The sequence below is a fragment of the Plecotus auritus genome (assembly GCF_963455305.1).
Source record: "Plecotus auritus genome assembly, chromosome: 3".
Lineage (NCBI taxonomy): Eukaryota > Metazoa > Chordata > Mammalia > Chiroptera > Vespertilionidae > Plecotus > Plecotus auritus.
The window spans coordinates 210,117,724-210,130,430 of NC_137772.1; the positions used below are offsets into that span (position 1 = coordinate 210,117,724).

The window sequence follows — 12,707 nt, forward strand, 5'->3', positions numbered from 1 at the left end:
AGCTTGGTACTGTATTAGGTAGGTTTGTTTTTCATTCTTAAAATTCCCTATAGCTTTTTCCTTTACATATTTTAATTTTTAATTTAATAACAAACATTAACAATGTATGGACAAAAGAATGGCAACAACTATATATTTTAATGTTCTTTTCCCACCTCTAAATTGTTTTTAGTGAAAAGCCTCCATGGGAGCAGTTTGAATTCATTTTGTTTCAGTCTGTTAGTCCCATAAAAAGGGAGGGGGAATAGGAAGTTGTGATCAGATTAAGGAGTTGGGGAGATAAACAGAAATGGAATAAAATAAGAATGGAAATGAAAAAGACAAAAATTGCAGTTAAACAGTTTTGGTTTGTTGAGGTAATACCTGTAGATGACTTATTTTACATATTAGTGTGCCTAAAACTAGCATTCCAAACTAATGTTAAGATGGTTTCGTTTATTGTATGTTTCAGAAAGTAATGGTTTCTCCGATGTTATTTCCAGACTCTAAAATAGAGCTCAAGCTTGAGAAGAGAGAACCACTAAAGGGCAGAGCAAAGACTCCAGTAATACTCAAGCAAAGAAGAGTTGAGCACAATCAGGTATCTTTAGTTTTGTGATCACTGTATTCAGGTATAAGTAGCTGTGTCCTAGTCTTTGGTTAATAGTTGACACCCATATTCCATCACACTAAATATTGTTCATTCATTGTTCATTAAATGGCATCAGAAATCTAAATTTTGTGTTGTCAGTGGTGTACCTGTGTTTACTGCAAAAGTGTGTTTAATGTCTCATTTGTGTTTGATTCTGTGCTAAGCAAGGTTCAAAGCCAGTCATATACTGCTTTTGAAAAAAAAATTTTTTTAGTTATTACCTTATCTTTTTAACTTTATTTTTCAATTACAGTTGCCATTCAATATTATATTTCTTGTGTGCAGCATAGTGGTTAGACATTTATGTAATTTACAAAGTGATCCTTTCAATAAGTCTAGTACCCACCTGGCACCATACATAGTTATTACAATATTATCAACTATAATTGCCTACCTATGCTGCACTTTACATCCCTCTGACTATTTTGTAACTACCAGTTTGTACTTCTTAATCCCCTGACCTCTTTCACCCAGTCCCCTAAGCTCTCTCTCATCTGGCAACCATCAGTTCTCTGCATCTGTGAGTCTGATTCTGTTTTGTCTTTTGTTTTTTTAGATTCCATCTGTAAGTGAAATTATATGGTATTTGTCTAAAAGAAGGTGGACATGCCCTAGCTGGTTTTGCTCAGTGGATAGAGCGTCGGCCTGTGGACTGAAAGGTCCTGGGTTCAATTCTGATCAAGGGCACATGCCTGGGTTGCGGGCTTGATCCCCAGGGGGCATGCACGAGGCAGCCAGTCAATGATTCTCATCATTGATGTTTCCATCTCTCTCTCTTCCTCTCCCTTCCTCCCTGAAATCAGTAAACATATATTTAAACAAAATAAAATAAAAGAAGGTGGGCATGCCTAAGTAATTCTGATATTTCTTTAAAAGGCAGGGGAATGGTTTTATATTTGTGTCTTTGTCTCTAGATTTCTTTAAATTGATTTCAGAGAGGAAGGGGGAGAGAGAGAAAGAGAGAGAGAAACATCAATGATGAGAGAGAGTCATTGATCGGGTGCCTCCTGCCCAATCCTCAATGGGATCAAGCCTGCAACTTGGGCATATGCCCTGACCAGGAATCCAGCCGTAACCTCCTGGTTCATAGGTCTACACTCAACCACTGAGCCATGCTGGCCAGGCTTTGTCTAGATTTTTGGCTTTGCTTTTACTTTTGCCTGTCTTCTGTGACTTTTCCTTCAACTCTGAACTTAGTCTGGTCCTAAGACCACATTTTTCTTGTTTTAGATGAAAGTTTACCTTTTTTATTGTTGGTGAGGCAAGATGCACTTAGTGTAGAAACTAGGAAAATCTGGTGAAGGACACTGAAATAGACAGGCATGGATAATTTTGGTCCAGAGTATATAGAGCTAGCAAGAATGTGTGACTGGTCAGATAACAGGGAAAAAGGAGGGGGGAAGGATGATATTAAAGATGGTTTAAAGGGTAATTGTTTCCGTTGGGGAAGCTAAACTGAAGGACAGGATAAATAATCAAAGGAGAGAAGATTTAGGAGACGACAGGCAGAATTAGACAGTGGCCTTAGATAACAAAATTTAAAATGTAGAAGAGTAGAGGGAAGAGTTTAATGACTTTTCAAGTCACAGAGCCTGAACAGTTGTCAGCATTTTATCAGTTTTATTTCATTTTCACATGTGCTCTAGCTTAATTCTTTGGTTTATTTTGCTTTTCACTGGAGTACATGAAAGCAAATCTCTGATATGTCATTTCACACATTAAAATTTTGGTATATGTCTCTAAAAACATAAGAGCTGTTTTTATACACAATGCCATTATCACACCTAAAAATTATTTTTCATATCTACTCTGTTTAAATTCCTTCAGTTTCAGAAATGTCTCATGATTATTCAAATCGATCCAAATTCCACATATTATTTGTGTGTTTTTTTATCTCACATCTGTAGCTACTTCCCCTATAACTTTCTCCTCCCTCCATTTATTTGGTTAAGAAACCACATTGGTTTGCTATACAGAATTCCTCATATTCTGGATTTGGCAATTGTTTCTTCAAGTGTCATTTAATTTGTTCTTCTGTACCCTGTATTTTCTGTAGTCTAGGAGTTAGAGATTTATAGTGGAGCAATGTAATTGACCTTTCTGTGATGACAGAAATGTTTTGTATCTGCTGTCCATTATGGTAGCCCTTAGCCATATGTAGGTATTGAATACTTGGAATGTGACTAGTGTGGCTGAGAAACTACTTTATAAACTTAAATTAAATTGCCACATGTGGTTAGTAACTACTGTATTGGACAGCACAGATTATAGAGTTCATTAGATTCAGGTTCAGTTTCTTTGACAAGAACATTTCATAAATGGTGTTGTAGCCTTCATATTCCATCATTTCACATGATGTCCTTTGGTTATGCTAAAATTAGTAATGGGTTCAAATGTTGAAAGCCTAATCCATTCATTATAAAGTTCTGTATCACCCTTTTATTTAATGGTTTTGACAGCCATTTACGATTATTGCCCAGATCCATTATTTCATTTGCGGTTGTAAGATGATTTCTCTCATTCTCTCATTCCTTTACCTCTATAACTGGAATTTTTATAAAGAACTTTCTTCCCTGATGAACTGCTTAGTTATCTTAAAATAAAACTCATATACGAGTGCCAGAATAAATGTTTAATTCTTGTCTTTTATTTTCTACTTTTCAAATCAAAGTGCCCTTTGAAAAGTGATCAATAAGTATCTTTTAATAGTATGGTATTTTTTTCTTTTTTTTTTTCTTTTAATATGTTTTTATTGATTTGGGAGAGAGAGAAATATCAGTCAGCTGCCTCCTGCACACCCCTTACTGGGATTGAGCCCCACCCAGGAATCGAACTGATTACCCTCTCGATGAATGGGACAACACTCAAACAATTGAGCCACACTGGCCCGGACAGTAGTATGGTTTTATATAGTTTAGGATCAGTTGCAGTCATTCTTTTTTCATGTTCAAATTGTGCCATCTTTAGCTATCGGGGATTACTAAATTGGATCCTGTTTCTTTTTATTGACCTTGTTTGTCTTTGATAGTTTCTTGTTTTCTGGCACAGTAAGATGACCCATGCTCATATATATTTCCTGCCTCATACCGTATCAGCCATTTTTTTAAAGAACTCTAATCCTTTTCATAGAAAATATTATTTGGAGACTACCTACAATCTGGATGCTATAGCAATCACATTAACTACTAATTTTACATAGCAGTGAGTTTCTTTTTAATTAATATTACTTAGTCCATCTTCCTAAGTAGTTACAACACTGAATTATTTTATAATTTTTTAAATTCTATTTTCTCAAAGAAACTTGTGTATAGTGGATTCTGGTAGAAAAATTCTTTTTAATTTTCAGAATATCTTTTCTGGTTGTATTTTCTGTGAAGATGACTAGTTCTAAATTAGATAATGATAGTCAAGAATAAAACTGATTAATAGTCCTCAACCAAAGAATTTAATAAACCTGAACAAAGGAAAGTATAAATAATTTATAGAGAAAAGTATCCATCCCACCCCTTTTCCCAGGTATTCCCACAGGCAACAAATATGTTTCTTGTGTTTCCTTTCATAGAAGAAAATAATCGTTAAATGGTACTTGGAACTTTTTATTAACCATAATAGTTTTAATAGATGTTTTATAAGAATTTTTGATGAAGGGATTATTTTAGTTATTTATTAAAAATAAAACATAACATGGGAAGTCCTGGAATTTGGTAGCTAACTAATTTTAAGGAAAAAAGACATTATCTCCCCAAGCCCCCTACCTTCATGGATATAGGTAAAATGTTTGATCTTTATATTGTATCAGTTGCATAAATGGTAAATATTACACCTTTCAAGCAATTTTATATTCATTGAAGAATTTTAAAATACTGAGTTTGATAATACCAGATAGACCATTTTACCTAGACTATTTTAAACTAGAATATTTTAAAAATACTTCTAATTGTTTATATTGGCATTGATTTTATTTTAATTTACAGTCTTAACCATTTTTTAAATTATTTTTAAAAAATATATACTTTATTGATTTTTTAAAAATATATTTTATTGATTTATTTTTACAGAGAGGAAGGGAGAGGGATAGAGAGTTAGAAACATCGATGAGAGAGAAACATCGATCAGCTGCCTCCCGCACGCTCCCCACTGGGTATGTGCCCGCAACCAAGGTACACGCCCTTGACTGGAATCGAACCTGGGACCCTCGAGTCCGCGGGCCGACGCTCTATCCACTGAGCCAACCCGGTTAGGGCACTTTATTGATTTTTTACAGAGAGGAAGGGAGAGGGATAGAGAGTTAGAAACATCGATGAGAGAGAAACGTCGATCATCTGCTTCCTGCACACCTCCTACTGGGGATGTGCCCACAACCAAGGTACATGCCCTTGACCGGAATCGAACCCGGGACCCTTCAGTCCGCAGGCCGACGCTCTATCCACTGAGCCAAACCGGTTAGGGCTGGCATTGATTATTAAAGAGGAAGCAATGAGGTGCATCATAAATTAGTTATATTATCTTAAACAAGTTCTCAGCTCTGGCTGCACATTAGAATCCCTTTAGGCGTTATAAATATTTAGTATGTATAGGCCCTTCTAATTCTGACTTGATTGGTCTAAGGTAGGGTTGGTTAGGGTATATTTTTTATATTGATACTAGAGGCTCAGTGCACAAAATTTCATGTACAGGTAGGGTCCCTAAGCCCTGCCACGGGGTGATGGGGGGGTCACTGGCACCCATCTTGGCTGGCCTCGTGCCTGTGGGCTGGGGGCAGCTCCTGCATTGACCGTCTGCCCCCTGGTGGTCATTCCACTGGTCATTTTGCTGTTCAGTCGATTTGCATATTAGGCTTTTATTATATAGGATGTTTTTTAAAAAGCTTCCAGATGATACTGTGCTGCAAAGATTGAAACTATTGTTTCCTTCTATTCAGATAATCAGAAACTTAACTATTAGTAAGCATTTATTATATGTATATGTAATTTGTTCACAAATTTTTCTTTTAACTAACATTAAGTTTGCATTCAGCCCTGACCGGTTTGGCTCAGTGGATAGAGCATCGGCCTGCGGACTGAGGGGTCCCAGGTTCAATTCCAATCAAGGGCATGTACCTTGGTTGCGGGCACATCCCCAGTAGGGGGTGTGCAGGAGGCAGCTGATCAATGTTTCTCTCTCATCGATGTTTCTTGCTCTCTATCCCTCTCCCTTCCTCTCTGTAAAAAATCAATAAAACATATTTAAAAAAAATAAAATGGACTTTAAAAAAAAATACGGAGAGGAGAAGGTGGCAGAACTGCTCTATTAAAAAAAAAAAGTTTGCGTGCTCGCTTCGGCAGCACATATACTAAAATTGGAACGATACAGAGAAGATTAGCATGGCCCCTGCGCAAGGATGACACGCAAATTCGTGAAGCGTTCCATATTTTAAAAAAAAAAAAAAGTTTGCATTCATCAAAAATTTCCTAATTGAGAGCAGGAAAAAGAACTCAGAGGTTCAGATTGTGAGTCAAAGGGAAACTATAAAATCACTCCACTGAGATTGTCAGTATCTTGTGGGGTTTGGTACTAATACTTCCAACCAAATAAGCATACTTATTGGGTGACCACTCTTGTCCCAGGACAAGAGTAAAATATATTCACCTTTAAAATTAACAGACATTGACTCAAATATTTAAAAAAAACACCCTTTATCTAGATAAAATATTAGCTTGAAAGCAAAAGTGACCATATATGCGCACTCTAATATGCTAATCATGAATGGCTATTTTCTAGTTAAAAGAATTTTAAAGGATCATCTGGTAACAGTGGCTTCAACATTGAATAGCTTGATGCTTGGGTACAGAATCTAAAGTCCCATACCTGGGCTGCTGCATCAGAATCTGCATTTTAACAAAAGCTCCAGTTGGTTGAAACACACAGTATAGTTTGAGAAGCACTAGTCTAATGGCTTTCAAGCTATTTTATAAGGACTGGTAACTTATTTTTTAAATGAGGGAAAATTACTCAGCTTTTCAAGGAAGAAATGAATCATGGATTGGAAGGTAAAACAATAGTGTGTCACTGTTATCTTTCTGTAGTGAGGAGTGGATAGCACTGAAGGATGTTTTGGCTGTGACAGGTTAGGTGCGCATGTTCATGAAAGAGATGACACCAAGTTTTCGTTGCTATGTAATTTTAATGTCTTTAAGAAGAGTTTGACACCTGGGAATTTTTAAGTTCAGATAGCTGTGTACGGATTATAATTTAAGCTGATTCTATTTAATAGTTTAATAGTCCTAACCACAGGAAACGAATAATGTTTAACAATTATAAAATTTGTGTTTTGTTTTAAAAGGATTCTGACTTGTAACAAATGACTTTTTTATAAGTCAAAGAAAGTCTTTCATGCTCAGCCTCAGCCTGCTTGTTGAGTAGATGGTCAGAGATGCAGCTGCAATGCTAGAGGCAAATAGCACACAGCAGTCACAAAAGGAGTCAGTGATGAATTGATGCACTTTTTCTCTGCTTGTTTCTATTACAATTTGTGAGCTTCTGTAGTTGGACTCTTGAATGTATTTTTACCATACGTTAAGTGTTTTCTGATACCTACATATCAGTTCAGTCAATACATATAGAAATATATTGAGGGCATAGCATTGTTTGCAAACGCTGGCATTTGGAGAGTTTTCATGGCTTGTCTGTGCTAATATGGCCATTATTAAGGTGTTTGATGTTAGAATATGACTTTTTAATGTGTCGATGTTGATTAGAGCTATTCTCAAGCTGGAATAACTGAGACTGAATGGACAAGTGGATCTTCAAAAGGCGGACCTCTGCAGGCATTAACTAGGGAATCCACAAGAGGGTCGAGAAGAACTCCGAGGAAAAGGGTGATGCAAGGCTTATTGCTTAGAATTGGGTTTTCAGATTGGTAGGGTTTTAGTGATTATTTTATATTTATTGTTTTTGTTTTGTTTTCAAACTAACAGGTGGATACTTCAGAACATTTTCGTATAGATGGTGCAATAATTTCAGAGAGTACTCCCATAGCTGAAACTATAATGGCTTCAAGCAACGAAACCTTAGTAAATATGTTTAATAAACTATCCAAGTTGTATTCTTTGTAATTAGAATTGGGGAGGTGGTGAATTTTGGCAACTATCAAACTTACATGTTTTTAAACATAAGTTAAACTTATTCCCCCACATAATTCTAAATTTAAAATTTTTTTCCATATAGCCAATTTATATATGTATAAATTTAATTCATTGCGCAAGAATCCAAAGTATTAAAAGGATACTTTTGCTAAAATATTTAAAGCGTGATAAGGCTTCATATGTGAGAAACACTGAATATGTTCATTTCTGGGTCCTTTTGCCTAAATTTTTATTAAGGGAAAGTTCAAATAATATAGAAATAAAATATCTTTTTCTTTTTTTCACATGTCTTTGTTAATGTTTGGATAATTCTGAGTCTGAATAATTTGAATCTTGGCAGGTTGTCAATAGGGTGACTGGAAATTTCAAGCATGCAGCTCCTATTCTGCCAATCACTGAATTCTCAGACATACCCAGAAGAACACCAAAGAAACCATTGACAAGAGCTGAAGTAAATGAATAAAATTTAGATCGATGTTATCATTGATCTTTTAAAGAGGAAATACTTATGTTTTTTGAAGTGGGAGGGAGCAGAGCTTTATTGGGTGGGGTTGTGTGAGTGTGTGTGTGTGTGTGTGTGTGTGCGCGCGCGCGCGCATGTATTTTAAAGACATACTTTGGCTAGTGACAATAAAAATTAACCAATGTAATATGATGTGCTAATACTATCCTCTTGCTACTACTGTGTGCCTCTTAAGTTCCAGTTTTCAAGGGAGTGGTCATTTGTGTGCTGCTTATAACATGTCCTCTTTGTTATGGATGAGAGTTGAAAGTATAACTGGGCAGTAAGGGAAGCTATACTATCTTTTCACTGAAAGGTCAAATAATGGGACTTTAAAATGACTTTGTATGATGCTTCATTTGATTAACTCCTATATAATTAAGCTTTAAAGTGCTAACTGCATGATGCATTATAGTTTTAATGAATTTTTACCAAAGGTTATTTTGATTGGGGCATAAAGACAAACAAGCAAAACAATCAGGCTGTAAAAAAATATATATCTTATGTTTTTTTAAGTTAGGAAGATTAGGTTGACTGCTTTAAAACACATACTAAAATTTGTTAAAGGTCCATATTTGATATCTTCTATATTTGATCATTTATTTTATTACAAAATATTTTTTTAAATATGTTTTTATTGATTTTTTTTTTTTTTTTAAGAATGAGGAAGGGAGAGACAGACATTGATGAGAAAGAAACACTGATTAGCTGCCTCCTACAGGGGCCCTACTGGGGATTGAGCCTCAAAACCCTGCCATGTGCCCTGACCAGGAATCAAACTGGCAACCTCTAGGTTCATGGGACTACGCTCAACCAACTGAGCCACTCCAGTCGGGTTTATTACAAAGTTTTTAATGGAGGAAAAACAATGTTAATGAAAAGCATGGGAAATCCAGTGGGGGAACTTAACACTGCCATATTAGCTGCACTGAATTTTTGTTTATTTTACTTTAACTTGTTAATTTTTAATGTGTGGCTATTCCTCCCCTCCCCCCCAATTATCACATTAACATCTTAAATTTGAAGAAATTTGGAAATGTGTGGATACTTTGGTGATAATGAATTTAGAAAGGGCAGTTAAAAGCTAGAATAGATTTAAATGCATTCTCTGAAACTTCTATTTAAAATATATTTTCATTGTTGCACGTTTACACTAATTTTTAACTTTGGTTGTTTGTTTCTTATTAGGTGGGAGAAAAAACAGAGGAAAGAAGACTAGAAAGGGATATTCTTAAGGAAATGTTTCCCTTTGAAGCATCTACACCAACCGGAATTAGGTATTCAGATACATTGAAACAAGTATTAGTGGATTCTATGGGGGCGTTTTTATTCACTTATTTATTCCCACTTTTTTTAGATATAATGGACACATAAAATTATATATATTTAGGGTATACAACATGATTAATACACATAAATGGGAATTTTAATTTTTCATTCTTCACAAAAAGTTAACTATACTTGTGTTCTCAGAATTAAACTGTTCTTTTGGGAGCAGTTTAATTCTTCTAAGCTATCAGTTCCTATTCTGGAAAATTGAGTCCGTTTCAAAATTAACTTTGTTAAACTGAAGGATTGTAAAGAAATAATTTACCTACTATTTAATTTCTATTTTTAAATTCAAATGGAAACCTAGTAAGAAGGAAATCATTGTTATCACTGAGAGATTCTGTTTTCTGATTGAAAAGACTATATTTAGATATCTGTTGAATTGTTTCCTGACTGAAGAGATCACAACCAAACTACCTTATTTCTTTCCTATTATCTCCTAAATATATTAGCTCTGAAAAGACTTTAAGAAGGCAAGTTTAGTGAATCTTTATCAATGTTCTGAATATTATTTTTTAATAAAAGATAATGCAACTTTTAAAATGGAAAATGTATAGAAGTTTTAAGTAGCTTGACCTCACTGTTTATATGTGACATTTACCTACTGTTAACTCAAGGAATGTGTTTGGAATAAGGAGTGGTCATGATATTTTATATTATTTATGTAACTCATGACTTTATCTAAAATCTATTTTTTTCTTTGTCCTTTTATTCCCAACAGTGCTAGTTGTCGCAGACCAATCAAAGGGGCTGCAGGGCGGCCATTAGAATTCAGTGATTTCAGGATGGAGGAATCTTTTTCATCAAAATATATTCCTAAGTATATTCCTTTGGCAGATGTCAAGCCAGAAAAGACAAAAAAGGGACACTCCATTCCCATGTGGATAAAAATTTTGCTGTTTGTTGTTGTGGCCGTTTTTTTGTTTTTGGTCTATCAAGCTATGGAAACCAACCAAGTAAATCCATTCTCTGGTTTTTATCTTAGCAACTCTAAAAGTCTCAACTGAATGATATCTCTTTGGCACACTCATCTTGGTCTCCTATTTTTATTAACTGTATAAAAAACATTTGTGTACACTTCTTGACGCAAGAGCTAAATATAATGTGATTTCACCTCAATAAATATAGTATTCCATTGAAAAGTAAGCGATATATAAATGGACTTCATTTAAATGTTTTGGACTTTGGACTAGTAGGAGATCACTTCGTGCCATACAAATAATCTTTTTTAGCTCTGGAACTTTTTTGTAGACTTTATTTTTTTAATGTGGGCATCTTATTTCATTTTTGAGAAAAATGTATATTGTTTCTGTGTTTCAAGAAGGGCGAAATGTATAATGTGAAGCTACACATTTAAATACTTTGAATTCTTACAGAAAAGATTTAAGAATTCTCTGCTGAATAAAAACTTCAGAGATATGTGAAACATGAAATTTGGTAAGAGAAAAAGTAACTTGGAGTTGTACTTTTTGTAACAGCAACAAAGTTTAATGGTGTTTATGGGGAAAAGTACAGCAATAATCTCTTCTGTAACTTTTATTACTAGTAATGCTATTAGTGTAGCCCTGTTGTACTCACTTTTTAAAAAATTTCTAGTATCATGAATGTCCTACTTCAGTAAGACCCATTTAAATACAGTAATTGAATTTTAGCAGTAATCTTTTAGTGCTAAAGATTCTTATATGTATATATGTTTTAGAAAACTTAACTGGCTACCCATGTTTTTAAAAGCTGTTTAGCTAGCTAGAAGGCTATAATTGGGAACCTGTATTTTTTATTTACAGCTAAAACTATTGTCAATCCAGTTTGCTACCAAATATTTTTTAGATAAATAAGTGTGTTGTCTGTTTATAAGTTGGAAACTTTACACACTGGTCTTTGTTTCCATTTGAATTCCTTATTGCATTGTCTTCTGTTACTAAAAACAAATTTTGCCAAGTTTTTTTTGCCCTGTTTCCCAACATAATTTGCTTTTAAAGTGCAGAAAGTATTAGCTTTCAAATTACATAAACTTTTCTCGGATACCCAGTAGTTACAATACATGAATTTGTGAACTCTGAATATGAGGTGGGCATTATGATTTTTGTGTACTCTTGAAGTGGTTAACTTTATCTTTGTGGTTGATGTATTTTTTTAGCTAAAACTTACCTCATGTATAACTTGGTTAATTGAAATTTAAACAGAATCAAGTAAAACAAAAATTTTAAACTTACTCATTTGAGTTACTAATTTTACAGTCTTTGACCATAAGCACACTAAAAATGTAAGTTATTTTTAAATGCCATCTGAAATAAAAAGATACTTTTGCAAAAGGGAAAATGCTGAAGGTGTGTATTTAGACCAGCAAACAATTTTTATTTGAATTATCTCTTTTCCTGATATTTAGCTTTTAGATATTTTGTAGACATTTTTCACTTGGCAGTCTATCAGAAACATTTATAGGCCTGAGGGAGTGAGAAACATACAGGTGAGAAATGCTTGCCTCTTTGAGTAAAAGTGTTCCTTTGAGATGAGCCACACAGGGGGCACGTTTTACTCAACTTTTCTGTGTAAGGTAACAGCAGTCTACTTTCACTTCCTTTGTTTTTAAACTTTGTTTCCCATTTTGTTTTCAATCTTTTGTTTATAATTAGAAATTGTGAGGAGCTGCATTTACTGTTTAAAAATGTGGGATGATAAATCAGACTTAATATGTATGTAAGGTCAATTTTCTAATAGGAAAGGAGTGGTCCAAAATAGCGAAAGTAGGACCAGGTAAAAGTCTTTCCCCCCCCCCCCCCCCCCAATGTGTATTTGGTCTTTTGTGTGTGTCTGTTTTACTCCACTAGAATTAATGTGTTCTTGATGTAAATGCAAAGCATTTCTTCCCGATTAAACTGTAGATGTAGACTTGGCAATATAATTCAACAATAAAAAAATAGTTAACCTCTAGTTTTGTCATTGCAATAAATGCTTTTTAGATTGCACAAATTGCAAAATGTCCTGATAACATTTCTTACGTGGTATTTATAGATTGTTGCATTTTAGTTCTCATTTTCAGTCAGCTCCTTTATGTTTTGTTCTAATCATTGTAGTAATCGGGTCCTTGTTTATTCATAGGTAAGTAGTGTGTAGCCATTAT

General features: G+C 34.4%; 1 protein-coding gene across 4 annotated transcripts in view; it reads left to right on the forward strand.

Annotated features, from left to right (window-relative positions):
* Positions 1 to 12,554, forward strand: part of TMPO (thymopoietin) — a 35,329-nt gene extending 22,775 nt beyond the window's left edge. The window contains exons 4-9 of one of the 4 annotated variants that reach the window (XM_080663048.1): positions 483 to 580; positions 7,369 to 7,488; positions 7,588 to 7,683; positions 8,096 to 8,206; positions 9,446 to 9,534; positions 10,308 to 12,554. In XM_080663048.1, the coding sequence (XP_080519174.1) occupies positions 483 to 580; positions 7,369 to 7,488; positions 7,588 to 7,683; positions 8,096 to 8,206; positions 9,446 to 9,534; positions 10,308 to 10,593 (800 nt within the window). In that variant the 3' untranslated portion in view covers positions 10,594 to 12,554. The remainder of the gene's footprint in view (positions 1 to 482; positions 581 to 7,368; positions 7,489 to 7,587; positions 7,684 to 8,095; positions 8,207 to 9,445; positions 9,535 to 10,307) is intronic. The other 3 variants (XM_080663049.1, XM_080663050.1, XM_080663051.1) reach the window with 3 other exon arrangements.
* The last annotated feature ends 153 nt before the right edge of the window (positions 12,555 to 12,707 follow it).